At 36.3% G+C, this 19,381-nt stretch overlaps 1 protein-coding gene across 1 annotated transcript in view; it reads right to left on the bottom strand.

Moving 5' to 3' along the window:
• The window catches only part of LOC144256989 (protein MCM10 homolog), a 32,317-nt gene extending 14,273 nt beyond the window's left edge, over positions 1-18,044 (bottom strand). Inside the window, exons 1-12 of the mRNA XM_077802920.1 lie at positions 18,038-18,044; positions 14,428-14,766; positions 13,447-13,551; positions 13,171-13,308; positions 11,253-11,427; positions 9,883-10,048; positions 7,506-7,673; positions 5,846-5,962; positions 4,828-5,027; positions 3,351-3,451; positions 2,627-2,737; positions 2,430-2,547 (exon numbers count right to left, since the gene is read on the bottom strand). Of these exons, the coding sequence (XP_077659046.1) occupies positions 2,430-2,547; positions 2,627-2,737; positions 3,351-3,451; positions 4,828-5,027; positions 5,846-5,962; positions 7,506-7,673; positions 9,883-10,048; positions 11,253-11,427; positions 13,171-13,308; positions 13,447-13,551; positions 14,428-14,766; positions 18,038-18,044 (1,745 nt within the window). The remainder of the gene's footprint in view (positions 1-2,429; positions 2,548-2,626; positions 2,738-3,350; positions 3,452-4,827; positions 5,028-5,845; positions 5,963-7,505; positions 7,674-9,882; positions 10,049-11,252; positions 11,428-13,170; positions 13,309-13,446; positions 13,552-14,427; positions 14,767-18,037) is intronic.
• Positions 18,045-19,381: the final 1,337 nt, after the last annotated feature.

Raw genomic sequence — 19,381 nt, 5'->3', positions numbered from 1 at the left:
CTCACTGAATCCCTCTGCATTTTAGTTTACTCAACTGGGAAGACAAAAAACATAGGATGCGTTTGGAAGTCCTTAATAGAGAGGCACTGTAACCTTTATGCTGATTACACATGGTTTTAAGAGTTATTTAAAAAGAGTCAATCTCCAAACTAAAAAGCTTCTTCTCAGCAAAGGTAACAATAATATGAAGAGAGAGCCTACAGAATGGGATAAAATCTCTACCATACACACCTCAGACAGAGCACTAATCTCCAGGATATATAAATAACTCAATAAACTTAACATAAAAAGAACTCAAAAAAATGGGCTAAGGAAGAAGAAACAGAATTGACCAACAAACATATGAAAAAATGTTCATCATCTCTGGCAATTAGAGAGATGCAAAGCAAAACTACTCTAAGATTTCATCTCACTCCAGTCAAAACAACAATTATCAAGAACACAAGTAATAATAAGTGTTGGCGAAGATGTGGGGAAAAAGGCACACTCACACATTGCTGGGGGAACTGCAAATTGGTGCAACTACTATGGAAAGCAGCATGAAGATTCCTCAGAAAACTGGGAATGCAACCACCATTTGACCCAGCTATCCAACTCCTCGGTTTACACCCAGAGGACTTAAAATCAGCATACTACAGTAACACAGCCACATCAGTGTTTTATAGCACCTCAACTCAGAATAACAAAACTATGAAACCAACCTAGATGCCCTTCAAAAGATGAATGGATAAAGAAAATGTGGTACATACACAATGGAATATTACTCAGGCTTAAGAAGAATGAAATTATGACGTGGCAGGTAAATGAGAAAATCATGCTAAGTGAAATAAGCCAAACACAAAAAACCAAAGACCGAATGTTTTCTATGATAAGCAGATGCTGATCCACAGTGTGTATACATGGGCAGGAGGGAATGGCAGGGAAGGGAGTTTGGGAACAATGAAGGAACTTTGGCTTTGAAGAGGGGAGTGAGAGGAAGGGAGGGAGTGTAGGGATGGGAAGGACAGTAGAATGACAGTCATCATTGCCCTATATACATGTATGATTACACTACTGGTGTGACTTTGCACCATGTACAGCCAGAGGAATGAAAAGTCATGCTCCATTTGTGTACAGTGTGTCAAAATGTATTCTACTGTCATGTATAACTAATTAGAACAAATAAAAAAATTTTTAAAAAAACCTTTGGTAGTCTTCAAATTCTTTTTGTAAAATGCCCTTATGTTTTAAAAAAACAAACCCACAATTTAAGAATACAACAACATCAAAATAGTGAATCTCAAAAATCATTTCGTTCAAACTCTTCATTTTTAGATGAAGAAACTGAGGCCCAAGATCACATTGCTTACAAATAAAAGACTCACAACTGGTAGCAGGTAATCTCAGACCAGTATTCCTTTCTCTATCAATGAGCACTCCTATGAGGTCTAGGCTAGTTTGCAAACCGCTTATCAAATCCTGCCCGAAGGTTATGTTTTGTTTTGCCAGCAAAATCCTGAAAAATGTCATACTATAATGCCTTCTAGCTGACAGGTATTATTTATTTCCTACCAGGCTCACAACCCAATATATTTTCATGCACATATATATATTTATGTTACCTGGAGGCACATGATAAATAACTTCTGTAGGTATCCTATCAGAATCTCAAACTAAGCTGCCTGAGACCAAACCCTTCTTACCTTTCTCTTATTTTTCCAAAGAATTTCCCCTTGACTTTTAATTGACTTTCCATGTAACCACCCACCTTTTTAGCAGCCCAGACTTGGGATAGCAGATTGGTTAAAACAGTGGAGTAGAATGGGTGGAGGCTGAAACATGGCTGTTATCTTCAGTTACATCATCAGTAACACCAGGACCATAAAATCTTCTCAGGTTATTGTGAGGACTGAATGAAATGCTATAATCAGGGAGTGACTGCTTGGTGCATGTTAAGCACCTATAAACAGTGGTTGTTATCACTATCCAAACAACCTGAGTTCAGGAATTTCTGATTTGTCCACCCTCCCTATTTCCACTTGATTTTTACTTCAAAAAATGACTATTTTTAGTGCCTCATTTTTCTCATTTATCTGAATAACTAAGTATAACAATTTACTCATTGGCTCTGCCTATATTTAAAAACCTAATTGTAACAAAATAAAAAAAATGAGAGCCAAATAAGTGAACATGTCTTCCCTTTCTATAAAAATCCTCTTCATGCTTCACTCCTTTCTCTTTTTCCACAGTGGTACTAACTAATCTATATCTGGTTTCAGGAGTCACTAGCCTAAGTTAGAAATGTAGAGCCTTCAGTGCTCTTCGGGTTATGACACAAACGTATCCAACCAAATCTGAAGTCACATTTTGAAATTGAAATCGATTAAGAAATTCAAAGGATTCCCAAGATAAGTTACCGAAACAGTGAATGTTAAATCTGGTCCTCTTACCGTTTCTGAATTTCTTCTGATTTCCTCTTCCTCATCTCCAACATTTTCTGCTTCTGCTGTTTCAGGAGGGCTGATGCTGAGATAGACTGGATGGCAGGTTTTGAGCTTCCCATGAACCCTGAAACACAAGCCCATCTTAGGGGTTCCCTGAGAACCAAGAACTAGAGCCCACACTGTTGCCTGTGAGCTGACTGTACCTGAAGCCTTGGCTTTCGCTAAGTGTTCTTTTAAGTTTCTGGCTCCAAATGTTGGCAGGTCCATCAGTTCCCTGAACTCCTCAGAGCAAGACAAGGCCTTCTGGGGTATTCCTGGGATGTGCAAACATCGGCTTTAGAAAGGATCCAAAATTCAGATGGTTTGATGTCATAAGATGTGTCATTTTAAAAAACTTGTACTCATCACTTAAAATAAAGCAAATGGAATGTCAAGAGAAAATACAGAGCCCTTGACCCCTAACATCTGTCTAGGACTGCAAGGGTATCGTAAGTATGTTATTTCTAGTAATAACTAGAATACTAGGCACTAATATCTGTGGGGTTGTTTCAGACACTATTTCTATGCTAGGCCCCGGCCATGTTAAGACCAAAAGTACACAGTAGGCTGGCATTCTCTGATTTAGAATTAACAAATGATAACTGATAGGACTGACCAGGAATTTAAAACCACTGATTCTAATGGTGGATATTATTAAGAGTCTGACCCAGATACATTAGGAAATCTTAAAGCACACAAAGCCAAGGCACAGCTAAGACCAACATGTACATTTCCATTATGTCTTGCTACTGGGCTTCATGCCTTTAGCTTAGGCCATATTATGCATTAAGTACAAGTGACGGCTGGATATTCAGCACTTAAGAGTATAAGCCAAATAAAACTTATTTCAACTGGAGAAAGAAATTTATGAAGAAGAAACTAAGTTACCGAGTTTTTGCTGAGTTTCCTGAATGATCAAGTTTGTGCCCTTCACAACCAGATTACTTAGAGTAGTTTGAACCTTCTTCTTAGGAGCAACAGCCGCAGCACTGAAATGAAAAGAGCCACACCATGAAAGAAAAAGCACCAGCGCCAATGCTCTGATGAGTAAAGGTCACAGAAATAAATATTAAACGTATTTACTACTAACTGTTGAAGTCTCTCAAAGCACCATGTAAGTAGGCTTTACTAATGCCATGACCTGGCAGTGTAACTGGTTTATGTGGAGACTAAGAAGCAACCTACAAATTTGCCTGAGCCCATTCTGGAAGGGCAAAAGAAATACAAAATATGTCAACATTCTAGAAGTCCAGGAATTTGTCTTAAGATGATTAAGCTTTGTGTCAAAATTGAGGATAATAACTAAAAATTGAGGATAGCTTAGTTTATGATGTTATAAATTAGAATCACCATTAATGTTCCTCTAACTGTTTAAAAGAGCCAAGAATAAGAATAGCAGGTAACCACTAAAAATAATGACATTAAATATTTGACTAGGAAAACATTATTTTGTGAGGGAAAAAAGGGTTCACAAAGAAATGTATAAGTATAATATGGCTCACTTAATATTACCAAAATTTCAAACTTAAAAAAAAATAAAAACCCGGGTGCTTAAAAACCAAACAGCTAATCATTTTCTAGGTGATAGGATTATAGGTGACTTTTACTTCCTTTTTTTGCTTGATGCATATTCTTATTTTAAAATAATGCACACATATTGCTTTTTAACAATGTGGACAAAATACTGCAATTATTTTAAATCATAAAAATATGTTTGATATTATTAAATAAACAGGAAGTGTGAATCCTCTTCCCTAATTCCTGTTGTATTGGGAACAAAATTTGTTTAATGATAAACCAACTAAAGCTCCTTTGTGCCAAGTCCCACCTGTCATATCTTCTGATGTGCTCCTTACAATATAGTGACAGGGCCATTGACCATCTATTTCAGGGACTCTATAGACAGTCTGAGATCCCCAGAAAGGGGCCATGAGTGTCTGCCCTGCAGCATCCCACCCCATGTGAGACTTCACGGGGTGTGTTCACTAAATTTAAATTGGGTTCTAAGAGGTCTGCAACCTCGATCAAATAGTCACAACAGAATTGACTCAAGGGCTATTAAGACTGTGATGAGCTTACTCTTAATGGTATACCGACAGCCCCCACAAAATCACACCATTTGTGTTAGAAGCTAAAAAAAAAGTACAGGCTCTGTGTTAAAGACCATGACTGCTTAATCACTCCCTTCTGTATGCTTTGCTCTCTAAGAATAGAAGTCCTGTCTATCACATTGCAGGCAATAAACTATGAAAGATAAAACCTGGACAAGTATCCTAGGTCAGTTATAGAAAAGTCCAACCATTGGGTTGACTCTTAGGAAACAAACAAAACTCTTGCCCCAAAAGAAGCTCTGAGAATGTCTTACACGGAAGCTGCATATGATGCAGAAGACACTCCTCCATAGTAAAAACCATCTTGACACAGGCGCTCTTTTAGACTGGCACCTTTGCGTGCAAATTTCTTTGGTATACGTCCTCCGGAGAAGGTGGATTGCAAATCAGCTCGCTTTGCACTGAGTTTCTTGTACTGAGCCTGGATATGATACTGACAGTACTCACAGTCGTTCTGCAAAGAAGAGCAGCTGATGAGGACTAGGGTTGAAGCCCTGGGAGCTGCAGGCAGAAAGAGCCTCTTTTCAGCCTCACAACACTATCTACATGCAGAGTCCCCTAAATGTTTAGAGCAGCATTATTCATATCTGCCAAATGCAGAAACTCAAATGTCAAGCAACTGAAGAATGGATAAACAAAATGCAGTCTGTTCATGCAAGGGAATATTATTTAACCATAAAAAGAAATGAAAGAATATTACAATATGGGTGAAACTTAAAAGATGTGGTAGGCAAAAGAAATCAGTCAAAAAGGTCACATTCTGTTTCACATTCTATGAATTATTTAGAATAGGCAAATGCAGACACAGAAAGTAGACTAGTGCTAACCAGGGGGTAGGAGAAGAGGGACTGGGGAATGACTGCTATTGGGTATGGGTTTTTTTTGAAGTAATGAAAGTATTCTGAATTACATGTAATGATGGTTGCACAATTCTGAATACACTAAAAAATTACTGATTGTATATTTAAAAGGGTGAATTGTATGCTTTATGAATCACATATCAATAAAGCTATTTTTGTTTTCTTAAAAGAGTCATAAGGAAGTTATATAACAGCATAAGTTCCTGGTGTATTTCATCATTGTTGGCAATGAAAACCTCCCTAACCTTAGCTTTTTAAACTGGCAATTATTAACCACACATTTCACTTTCCCATTTTGAGTATTCCTGTTAAGTAGGAAACTCTATTCCAATTTAATCATTACAGTTAAATACCTAAACTCTAATCCTAATCACTTTTCTTTAGCAGAAGCCATCTTAGGTTTGAAACCAACCAAATTAACAGTCTGTGTACAAGGCTCTCCATTCTTCTTCTTGGCTTTACATGTTCCCAAGTCAAGAGCTTCACCCATAATTAAAACCTTCTGTGGATGATCAATAGACAAGCACACCTAAAGGAGAAAAAGGCAGAGTTAAAAGCAGACAAAGACAGGGTCTTCTGGTAGTAAGAATGGATAAAAGAATGGTTGGTACTGATTTAAGACTTTATTGGTCCAAAGGAATTTAAGACGGGGGCTCTATAAAAGAGATTTAGAAGTGAGAAAACATTCAGCTTTCTTCTCAGTAATGATCTCTTCCTTCTTCTTGGCTATCAGAATTGTTCCTTTGTTTGGACTTGCAAAAGCTCAGCCTCAGAAAAGGGATCCCACTTTGCTTTCCCAGCACTCCTTATAGCTAGTAATGGTCTAGCTTTAAGTCTTGAGACTTAGCCAATGAGATTTCAGCAGGAATTGGTAAGAAAGCCCTTGCTTTCCTAGTAGGAGATAGGAGGAAAACCAGTTCTCCCCCTTCTTGCTTGCAATTCTCAGTCAGAATGTATTATGAACACAGGTCCTAATATAAGGAGGAACTGTCCTGAAGAGCCTAGATTTTATCCTCAACTCTCTTATAATACTTGAGGTTGGTGTGTTATGCAGTCTAGAGTAGAGTACTTTTGGAAACTGGCTAGTTTTCCTAAGTCTTAGGGGGATCAGTTCACTATGGATCATGGGCTTCTATGGATTATTAGAACCTATCTATAAGTAATAAAGTTACTTTGCCTGGCTTGTGAGAGCATTCAGCATCAATGGACTCAAACTCTGGCAGTCGGGTTTGTACATAAGCCTCTTGCCTAGCAGAAACTGGCAAGGTGTTTCGAGTACTTTTCTGGGAGTAATATCTGATACAGTATTCTGCTCCACAGTGATGACTGGAACTTCAGTCATCTTGTAAGTAAGGGGGAAAGTCAGAGACTCACAATTGCCATGACATTACTATACTGCCCATGTTTAGATTTTTATCATGTAAGAAAATCAAGCCCCACCATTTATTGTTAAAAAACAAACTGTAGTGAAATTTTCCTCTTATCTGTAGATAAACAAATTCCCAACAAACAGATAAAGATCTGATGCTATTCTTTTTGTTGAAAACAAGGAGTGAAAAAACTTTTTTTTCCCTTTCCTTACTTTTGAATTTAATCTGACATGAAGGCAAAGCTTGCTGGATGAGGGTAAAAAAATTACTTGGTGCTAATTCAACAAGTAATTTGTAATTTATTAGAGAAGCAGTGGATGGTACCAAAAAGTCTAATATGGCTTGAGAAGAGGCTTTGATTCTAAACTACAGTTATGACTGTAATAATTAATGGAGCAAAATTCCTTGAGGCTACCATGAAAATTTATAAGGGATCTAAGGAAACCTGAGCATAAGAGTTCAAAAAACTCTAGGAACCTTGGAACTAATTTGAAAAGATATAGTAAAGGTAGTTGTTACAAAACACTTTGGAGAAGGTAGAAATTCAGAACACTGTGGATGATTAACAAACACCAGATTAATGGAGACAATAATATAAAAGCATGACTCATTTTTTGGGGGTAGACCAATACAAACATTTTTTATAAAACTCAGCTAATTTGTAAAGACAACCAATCAATATAATCACAGACACATTCTTACCTCCTCTGAACCATCCTTGGGCTTCATGGGATTAGCATTTAGCAATCCGATGACAGTACCTTGCTCTGTTTTCCAGAGTCCTTTATGAACTTCCCCAAACAAGAATAATGACACATATCGCGTGAGGTCCCGAAGATCATTTAGTCTCCAAATGCTAAATGTTTTCCCCTGAAAAGAATTTTTATTCTATTTTTAATTTGAATTTTTGAATTGTTGATTACCCTGTCTCTATTTATGGTTCAAGTGCTAAAGTACTCTTTTTGATACCAGGGATTGAATCCAGGGGTGCTCAAACACTGAGCCACTTCCTCAGCCCTTTTATATATTTTATTTAGAGACAGGGTCTCACTAAGTTGCTTAGGACCTTGCTAAATTACTGAAGTCGGCTTTAAACTCACAATCCTCCTGCCTCAGCCTCTAGAGCTGCTGGAGTTATAGGTGTGTGCCACCATGCCCAGCAGTTCAAGTGTTTCATTGTAGGAAAATACAGAAATATAATGAATCCCAAAAATACAATCATCAAATGTCTGCTAATCCTATGCAGTGGGCACAACACTGCCTTTTTAACCCCCGCCCCCAACACACACCATTAAGAGGACAAGAAGCTACAGTGTTACCATTTAATAACTTACTAACATAAACTTTACTATGTAAAAACTTGGTATCTATTAGTTAACAAACACCAGATTAATGGAGACAATAATATAAAATTAATAATATTATTAGCAGTAATAAAGAGGTTCTGCTGTACGCTACTAAATCTCTGCGTGGCTTGGAAGCAAAAAGCATCGTTTAATCTATTATGCCCATTTTCCCGTTTATGAAACACCTAGAAAACCTAAATTGAAATGATGGTGAAATGCAATGATCATTACTATCCAAAGTACATGTATGAAGACATGAATTGGTGTGAATATACTATGAATATAACCAGAGATATAAAAAATTGTGCTCTATGTGTAATAAGAATTCTAATGCATTCTGTCATATATAAATTTAAAAAACTTACATTAAAAAAAACTAAATTGAGCAACAAATATACCACTTATGGTAACTTTCACATAAATATTTGTTTTTGGAGATCCATTCTTTTGAGAAAAGAAATTGAATAACTAATACTAATATCCATTAATATTATTGACATAGTTAACATTATTAATGATAATAAGTTATATAATAAGCTCTAGATTATGATTTCCAACCTATTTTAATGCCACTGTGTCAATTTCATTGAAATATTCAAGAATTGAAAACCTGGCACTTAACTGGTTAAAGAAAATTGGCTGAGCTTTAAAACTTCACAAGTATTAGAGAAAACAACTCAAAATGTGAATCACTTATAACATGAATAACCTTCAAAGACACATTTTAAAAAACAGAACTGTTTGAATAACACTGAAACAAACTATTTCATCAGGGCTGTCCCAGGACAGGTCTGGTTATAGGCTATAGTGAGTTAGTGCCTGTATTATTAAGCATTATAATTATTCTTCCATGGGTTCATGCAATGTCTTTCTTGGAAGAGCTGAGATAAACTTTCATATCTACTGTTTCAATGTCATTCTAGCTAGTGTGAAACAATTAAGAACTTAATTAAATGAAAACCATATTTGTTCACATTTATCCCAATAGTAACAGGGCACACTAATCTAAAATTCAATCTTGGTATCAGATCTTATGAACAATCCATGGTTGGAAAATTCTAAATTGGAAAATAATAACAGATTGGGCCTGATTAAGCACAGTATTTTAAAGCTGGAAGGGATTTTCAATATAACCAAAGCCAGGCTTCATTTAATGGATAAGAAATGGAAGTCTTTCAAGAAAGATTAAGGGTCAACCTGAGGATCTACCACTATTTAAAGAGAGAACAAAGCTTAGAACTTAGGTTTTTTGCCTTGCTAAGTCACAAGAGTTTTTCTTCCACACTATGCCTCACTCAACTGCAATTTTGAAACTTGTGAGATCTTTTGGAAGAGCCACCAACTTAAAGATACCATATTGTGTTGGCATAGGCTAGAGATTTCAGCACTTTCATGATTGATAATTTGCATTTACAGGGATCTCCAAAAGATCTGTGAATTCAGCCTCTCTGATCACTTGCCCTTCTCTCCTCCACAGGAAGGATTACAGTGTCACATGGATGTTCACATGTATAAAATACTATGAGAATGATTTGAACAATGAAAAGCCCAAGAAACCTATATAATTAGCTTTTTAAAAGATAAGGCATTCTTTACCTATTCCCCTTCATACCAACACAAAGGACGGTGAACTAGATTTTTCAAATTGAAATACTGACAAATAAAAAGTTAAATATATAAGTTCCATTATCAGTTTTCAATGAAGTATCTCAGAAATCAATAGCATGGCTTACATTGTTAGTACTCTGTGGAGTGACTTTCTTCACTATAACTCCAAATGTCACCCAGTCCATTTCTTCCAGTTTCTCACTTGCCATCTTTTCCTTTATCTGAGACAGTCTGATTAATTTTCGGCCAGTCATTTTCTTGTTCATTTCTGTGGAGGATACTCTAGGTCGCCTAAGTTAAGAAACCAGCAATAAACAGATTATAATTCTAAAAAGAGATTATCTGGCATCTTAACCAGGTGATAAGAGGAGGTGTTATGGGCACACACCGCTACAGTGTCTCAAGGGGTTAAGTTATATAATATAAACAATACACAAATTTTTACAGCAAATAAACAAAAATCAGATAATTTTTAAAGTGAGGTTTGCCTTTCTCCAAATATAGATCTGGGATTTACACAGAATAGGAAAAAAAAAAATCACAAATCCTTTAAGTGCTAATAAGTTATAACATGTTATAATATTCTTTTAAAAATTTTTATAAAACTGAATTGATATTTAAAGCTCATCAGTTCTTCAAGAATTTCAGTTTCTACAATTTCCAACCAGACTTTTTAAAAAACAAATACTCTAACAACAATAAAAGCTTTTGAATTTAGCTTTGATGAATACATTCTCTTTTTTATGGTATTGAGGATTAAACCCAGGGGTGCTTAACCACTGAACCACATCCAAGCCCTTTTATATATTTTATTTAGAGACAGGATCTTGCTAAGTTGATAAAGGTCTTGCAAAGTTGATGAGGTGGGCTATGAATTCTTATTTCCTCCTGTCTCAGCCTCCCAAGTACTTGGGATTATAAGCATGGATCACCATGCCCAGCTTGATGAATATATTCTTATTCCTAATCATTAGTCAAAATCTAGTTAATTTTCAAATTGTTCTTTAATAGAATATGAACATCTATTCTGTCTGTGACCATACTATATATTCATATAGAACTCTATTATCCTCATTCACCTATATATCCTAATATATTTTAAAAAATCTATAACCACTAGTACAACAAAAATAAAATGTAGACTAAATTATACCTAAATAAAGATGAAAAAAAAAACACCTCAAAATAGTGAATATCCCTGTTCCACCTGTCAATTTCTGATTTAATATATTTCCATTTTCTTCTTAACAGATAAATATTCTTTATTCATCATGAAAACAATAAGTCTTCCTTAAACATTTCATATGCAACAGTCCTGAGTCAAACCAAGTGCTACTGCTGGTCTTAGTGCCAAGTTTTGTTCAGCTCAAGAGCTGTTGGTATTCTGTCAATCTGCTGCACCAACATGCTACTTCTAGAAGTCTCTGTCTTCTGAGCAGAAGAGCCACCTAGTGGTGCAAATGAGGGAAATAAGAGGATTGTTATACATACTGACCTGAGTCGCAGGCCAGAGAAGGCTTCCACAGACACTTGCTGAGCTGGTAGTGCTCCAGAATTCCCTAGTGTCCCCAAGCTCTGCTCTCTAGTTATCCCACTGGGTTTGTTCCCAGGAACAGTTTGGAGTGGTTGGGAGGGTGCACTTGTCATCCTTGAAAATGAGCTCTTGGCCTCTAGAAAGTTACCTTAAGAATTCAGTAAAAAGAAAGCCATGTGGATAAATGCAAAATTTGTTTTTAGTTTCTTTTTTAATTAACTAATGCAAAACAAACAAAGTGAAGCCCACAAGACCATTTTTAACCTATCCTCAAAATCTCTGCAAAACAGTCCAACACAATATGATGGTAGCCACCAGTTACAGGTAGCCACTGATTACTTAAAATGTGACTGAAATAAGTTTCTAATTTAAATAGATACACGTGGCTAGTGGTTACTGTATTAGAATGTGCAGTTCTAAAATACCTATGTAATGATACTTATTGAGTGTTCATCATATACAAGATTAGATTCCATTCAGAAGTGACAGCCTTCCTTTAGGAATAAATAATTAGAGATCTATGCACAGATCAAATTCTAACTTGGGGATATCTAAAGTTAATTTCCTTTTTGATTTTCTTGTTTAATTTCATTCCATTCCATTCCATTTGTAAGACGGGAGAAAAGGGGGACGAGGGTATTCTGATTATTATTTGCATTAAATATCCCTGATGTGGTTACTTTTTACATTTTGGAAGTGTTTGTAATGCTCTCAAAGATCAGAAAGCTTGGGTATATTCCATAATAAAATTTCCCTTGTTATATAAGATTATGTCAAAGGGACTTCGGACCATTGCTCCCAAGCTAGGAGTCAGGACAACTCTAGAATTTTAGAATTAGAAACCATGTCCATGTCCTACCTCCTGAAAACAAATCTTTGAAAACTGCCTAATGAAACATGTTAATAATGCCAAAGGTCTCAAGAGAATGGACAATATTCATGAGTGAATAAACTCAATATAGAACTTGCTATCAAATTAATATAACCACTCCAAGACTGCAACTCTTCTCCACTACCACGTCATAGGTCAAAGCTATTCAAAAGGGCTTTTGAACAAACACGGCCAATAAATGCTGCTTCATTTAGGCTTCTTTATCTCCAGACCATTTTGTCTCAAGTTTTTTTTAAGAATAATCACTTTGGACAAACTGAAGCAATAAACCGAGACCAATATAGGGTTTATAAATTCTTTTCATTTTGTGTGTATGTGTGTGTGTGTGTGTGTGTGTGTGTGTGTATGTATGTATTTACTTACCATTCTATACTCCTGGCAAAGAAGTTTTATTTTTTTAGTTCAATGGACCTTTATTTTATTTATTTATATGTGGTGCTGAGGATTGAACCCAGTGTCTCACACATGCTAGGCGAGTGCTCTACCACTGAGCCAAAACCCCAACCCCGCAAAGAAGTTTTTTTCCCTAAAGAATAAACATTGGCTTAATACAACCCAGTTTCAAATAAAGCTTTACCATTTTAAGGGCATATATGCCTTACTCCCCCAAGCCTGAAGATTAAATTTCCATATTCCCAGCATGAGAACTTCATCCACATGTTATACTTACTTCAGTCCAAAGTACAACTTTAAGATTACATGGTTAAAATAACTCAACCTGTTAACTATTCAGTAAGCATTTATTTCATACCTAAGGGTTTTCTAAATACTTTGAGATGTACAGGAAAGGCACAAAATATATCATATGATTTCCATTCCCAAGAAACTTACTTTTCTCAGTGGGGACATAAGGCAAACCAAAAGACTATAGATAAATAGACAGACAGACAGACACACACACACACACACATGCACACAGGACAATGCCAAAATACATTTTAAACATAGCGAGAGCAGTGGCAACCAGTGAGGCCTTGAGTATCACACCTGTAGAAGTCTTTGGTTTCCGAGCTACTCGCTTGGTTCTTGGTAGGGCAGGGACATCAAGCTCTGCAGAAAAGCATGTTGATTCTTGAATTCTCTGAACTTTCTTCTCCTTAAGAGGGGGCCGTGGAGACTTACTTTCTTGATTAAAAATAAATTAGAAAAACCAATTTAGGAAGAGGTTCCAAGGCTGTTTTGTTAGGAGTTGAATTCAAAGAATAATGTTACAATTTCTTAAAGAGTGAATGCATACTATTATCAGAAGTACAGTCTTATTACCAGGGGATTTATGTGGAAGGGCTGGACTTGAAGGCTGTTTAAGTGATGCTGCTTTTAGCTGTTCCTGTAAGGACTTCATTTGCTCTTGCAACTTCCTTAATTCATCTAGGAAAGAAAAACAGATTTAAGAACAAGGAAGGAAAAAAATGGATACATGAGAAAAATGCTGGCAATACATTGTCCCCCACCCCAAAACCTTGAGACTCTCAATATAACCACATACTTAAAGCTCATGCTTAAACAGGTCCCTCAGAGAAATACTTTTCATTTCTAAGCAATTAAGACTCTCATATCTAAGCTAGTTAAGAATTTGTACCACAGATATTATTGATGCATATGTATAGTTAATTTTTAGAAGCAAAGAAATAATTATACAGGGCTGGGGTTGTGGTTCAGTGGTAGAGTACTTGCCTAGCATGTGTGAGGCACTGGGTTTGATCCCTGGTACCACATGAAAGTAAAAACAAATAAAATAAAGGTATTGTATCCATCTACAAATAAAAAAATATTAAAAAAAAGAAATAATTATATTTATTTTGTAAGTTGAAATATCATAGCTAACATAATAAATGCTAGTGCCTGTATTAGAAGAGACAGTAAACCCCAGAACTGTGTTATGACTTAAAAATATGCCAAGAATAAGACAAAGTTATGCCTCAAAGTTTCTGTTTGGGAACAGCCCCCTGCTTACACAGAATGTGTGATACCTTTGTAGTCTTATCCCTGGCTTCAATGCACATAAAGTATGTAATAAGCATGAAAAGAGCCATTCTGTGGAAGATCAATTATGGCTGGCTGACAATGATCCAAGGAGGCCTATGGATGCTGAAACAGACCTTGAGTACCTACTGTCTTAACTACCTACTGAAAATATTTTTATTTTTTACAAAGTCATTTATCTCTACCCTTGAATCAGCAAGTATTTTGATGAAAACTATCTGTTTTGTGGTTTTGGAGTCTGTTGGCAAATGGTTAGAGCACCTTGTAACTCCTGATTGGTTTTCTCTTGACTAGGTGCAGGAGCCAGGAGGACTTTGTTTTCAGTTGTTTGCAATGTAGGAACTTCTTCCTCATCTGTTAAGTCCTCCATGTCCCCAAAGAGAATGGCCAAATTTTCTTTCTGGTCTTCCATCTTTCCCACTTCATCAACAGCCTCTTCTGTATACGATTCACCATCACCATCAGCATCAAAGAGTTCGTCGAACGTGTCAGGTTTACCATCTTCCTGAGGCAAGGAGTTACTTTCTTCTGAATTACAAGCCAAGGCTGACTCATTTTCCTCCAGCAGAGCCGTCAGCAAAGACAAATCATCTTCCTCCACTGGAGGAAATAAAGGAGGGAAATTAAGCCTACCTGAGAAATTGCTCATGACAAGCATAGTTAAACATTCAACTTAACAAAACTATTAAAATCAATTTACAGATTCACCATTTTGCCTGATTCATTGTTGTTCTCCTTGTATCTACATTTCCTGGCCTCAGATACTTCTTAGAGGGCTTAAGACTAACAAAGAAAGGACCAGGATCTGCTTAGTGACTACAGAGGCCCAGGCACTGGGCTACATCTTTCTTACCTGTGCTACTTTAACTGATGAGACAACTTTCTGAATGACAACTTCCATGAGATTCAGCCAACAAAAGAATAATTAAAAAACAGTAATCATAGATTCAGGCCTTAGCTGTGTATGCTTCCTTACTTTTTAACTAAATTTTGAAGTTTTTTTTTTTTTAAATACAGAAAAGTATACTAAAAGTATTCATGTCTCATCATCCAGAATTAGCCATCACTAACATTTTTTTCTGGCCTTTCAAGTAACTAGCAGGGATCTATCATGCCAGATCTTTTCCCAACTTCTTACCACTCCCTATAGCAATCACTTTCATAATTTGGGGGTATCATTCTGGCCCATTTCCATACTTTTACATAAATATATAGGTAGTAAGAGACAATACATGATATTGTTGTCTTAAAAAGAAACATAAATATTTCACACTGTATTTATTAGTCGGTATCCACTGGTCATTCTATATTCCTTGTAAAATTAAACCAAATCAAAATAGTTCTAGTTTATTTCTTTTACTTTTTGTATCATATTCTATAGTAAGGCTGTATCAATAATCCATTTGGCAATAAATAACATTAGGTTATTCCCAATTCTAAAAATGATTCTAAAAAGATATATATATATATCTTCTTGCACACGTGTGTTTCTTGGAAGTGAATTGCTGGATTGTTGGGAATGTACACTTCCTATTTTAGCAGATACTGCTAAGCTATTCTCAAAGTGGAAGGACACCAGTATCTTGAATTTTTTTTTTTTGCCAAAGATGACTTAAAAATTATCGCACTCTTCTGACTGGCATTTCCTGGATTACTGGTGAGGTCAAGAATCTTTTATGATTACTGGCAAGTTGTATTTCTTCTTTCTTAGTTTATTTTCTTTGCTCATTCCCTCTTCCCCACATTTGGGCACTATTCCTTTATAAAATCAGAGGTATTTAGAGCAAAATGTCAAGGATATCCGACCGATTGCCCTCATTTGAAAGATAAGGGCTGGAATGGGTAGGAACTTGTTCAGATTCACAGGAGACAGGTCAGTGTGGCTAGTAAGGAGTTCTCTAGATCAACAAACCAACCCCTTCTACCACTCTGTACTCTCATAACAGATGGAAAGAGCAAAGGGCTAGTCTTACATCCTAGAATGTTCTGACAAGCCTAATGTTTAAGAGTCAGATGTCATTTAAAAATTAGTTTCAATTATTGGGTCAACAAAGACTTCAAGACTGCAGCGTGTAGCATGAGAAGAGAGGTGATCCTAGCTCTCCGTGCTTCAGAGAAATTGCAACATCTCTAAATCAAAGCAGAGAGGCCTCTACTACCTCTCATTTCTAGCTGCCAAAGATAGTACATCACAGGAAGAGGGCTTGACTCTTTTTCTTTCTTTTCATTTCTTTTTCGTAGTACTGGAGAATGAACCCAGGGGCATGCTAGGCAAATGCTCCCAGTGGGCTCTATCACTAGCCCTCAAAGACTCTTAATTCCCATGTTTCTCTCACATGTTCTCAAGTTCCCTGACAAAATTTTAACCATGAGTAAGTCCAACGACTACCACCTCTATACTAGCACGCTACCTGGTCAATATTACTGGGAAAAGACATACTATCATGCTAATTGGCCTACATTTAAATTTATGCCAGCAATAATAAATAGGCATTCAACAATGCTTAAAAAATGCTTCCCCAATACATTTCCTTTCCCTTTCCCTACTTCACACAGCCTCTCCTCAAACCACCTATATCCCCACCTCTCTTTACTCTTGGCTGATGACCTTGATTTATATTTATCTTACTTCCTTGATGAAAATGTAACGAGGAACAAGGTTCAACAGTGTATCCCCAGTACCAGTAAACTTTTTATTCTCTCTAGGTTGGCCAAATTGTGAAGCCATGCCAACCAAATTAGTTTTTCCTACTGGATACTATGATTTCTTAGCACATATCCAAGCACCTCTTATTTTCATGTCCACCTCACAGAAAAAGTTATGGTTTGTGTTACATAAACTATTCTATAGTTTAATGATTTTAGGAAAACAAGAAACTATCAGCATACCATAGTGCAATGAGTTTCATGTATACCACAGGGTAATGAATTTCAACATTTAGTTTTATAATCTTTTTTTCCTTAAAAAGTATAATAATCTTGAATTTTTTTTAAAAAAATCTAATTTCAAACAATGACCTCAAATATTCAACCAGAAAAATAATGCATTTTATTTATCAAGGTCCCTTTACAATCAACACAAGTCATTTTTATGCTGCTTCAGGCTAAGCTTTGCAAATAAGAAAAATATCTCTTTACTGACTAGTATTGTGCACACATCCATGAAAAAAATGAAAGTTAGAAAGGACTGTTGGGGATGTAGCTCAGTAGGACAGTGCTTGCCTAGCGTATATGAGGACCTGGGTTCAATCCCCAACATTGAAACAACAACAGAAAAAACTGTTAAGACGTTTTAACTTTGAGAGATGCTGTCCTTGGGGGTGGGAGATACCCTGGGGATGTGAGCACCTCTGGGTTCAATCCCCCACTATCATCCCCCTCAAAAGAAGAAAGGACAGGCAGAATTTAAGTCAGATCTAGACTAAGACTAAAATGATTTCAACATATTTCCACATCAAATGCAAGCTCTTGAGGTCTGACTTCCTGGTTCAAATCCCTGATCTGACAGTTTGACTGGTGACAAGTTACTAAATATCCCTGACTTCTTTTCTATAAAATACAGTGGCTATGAAGATTAAGTAAGTTAATATATGTAAGGACCTTAGCAAATGCTTGCCACATTTTAAGTACCTGTCAGCAAGCAGTATTATGAAAGGCAATTACAGTTGCCAGAGGGAAAAGAAAAATCTCACTTAGTGAAAACAAATAACATTCAGAGACTAAAATGAGATCTCTTTTGAACCACTGAGATAATATTATGCTCAGGGTAGGAAAGCATTTTCACTATTTTGTAAGTAGAATAACAAGTCCATGCAAGAAAGTGTGGTTTTCCATGAAACAAAGAGAAATTAATAAAATAACCAGGTCTTACCATCCATGCTGTCAAAAGAACAGTTGTGACCAGGAACTGAAGGAGGATTAGATGGCCAAGAGGATGAGTACTGTAGAATCTTGGCTGTGTGAAATCAACACAAGAAGTCACCTTTGATTCTTTTTGGTCTAACAGTGCATATCCAACAAATCCCATGGGCTATAACCTTAGAATTCATCTAGAATCTGACAATTTCTCATCTTTTCTCTGCCCACAGCCAACACTATCTCCTCTTTACACGTAAACAATCTTCTTTTTCTTGTCTTCACACTATGATTACAGAAATCATACATTGGTGAAATGTAGTAGAGTAGTTTGTATAATACAAGGTGGTAGAAATGAGACAGACTATGAATAAGAATCATTGAGGCTGGTCTAAATATTAGGGCTGGTATCCCATATTATTTATTATAATGCACACGATGTTGACTTTATCCATAGTAGCTTAGTGTGTAATTACTTAGTTCCAGCCTTTGTCAGAATTTTAATTCAATATTAGTTAGCAAAGCACAGAGGAGCTTTTTAAGATAAAAATATATCATTCTGTGTGCTCTCCTTTTTTTTTCATTTAAAATGACTTATTAAATTGCAAGGTTATTTAGACTTAACTTACGTATATGTCACTTTCACAAGTACAATGTCAAGATATTGATTATGGTGCTTTCTTTTTATTTATTGAACAAACATTTCCATGTACCCTATCGTGTGTAATGTAGGATGTTATTCACCAGGGAATCCAGTGAAGAGTTAGGAGCAAACTTGGTTCACTGCTATAACCAGCCCCTGCCTTCTCTCAGAACATACTCACTCTCATATCCAGGGCCATTCAACAAGTATTATGGGTTTTATTGCCAAACTATTGCTCAAATCTTTCAGTTTTCTCCAATCTCACTGACAAAACCCTAGCCACTATTAATCTTTTGTCTGGACTATTATGTTAGCTTCCTATATTGGTTTTTTTGCTTCCTACAATCTGTTTTCCATACAACAGTCACCATAATCTTTCCCTAGTAAACATACAAGATCATAGTATTTCCTTAACTGTAATTCTTTAATGGTTTTTCATTGCACTTAAAAACAAAATTTACAAAGCCTGCGAGGCAATGGATACTGTCTCACCTTGTATTTCTACTTCCTCATCTTTTCTGTTTATACCCCATCCAACTCTACCCACTTCCCAAACTATGCTCCAGCCAGACAAGCCTGCTTTCAGGCCTCAGGCACTTTTGTTTGGAAAGCTCCGCCGGAGCTTCTCATCCTCATTTAACTCTCCATTTTTCTAAGTTTTCCCAGACCAACCTATCTGCTAAGCTTCCTTCTATATCCCTCTCATCATAAAGGAAA

Source organism: Urocitellus parryii, chromosome 9 (assembly GCF_045843805.1).
Source record: "Urocitellus parryii isolate mUroPar1 chromosome 9, mUroPar1.hap1, whole genome shotgun sequence".
In the NCBI taxonomy this organism is placed as follows: domain Eukaryota; kingdom Metazoa; phylum Chordata; class Mammalia; order Rodentia; family Sciuridae; genus Urocitellus; species Urocitellus parryii.
This window is presented reverse-complemented; position numbering and strand designations above follow the sequence as displayed.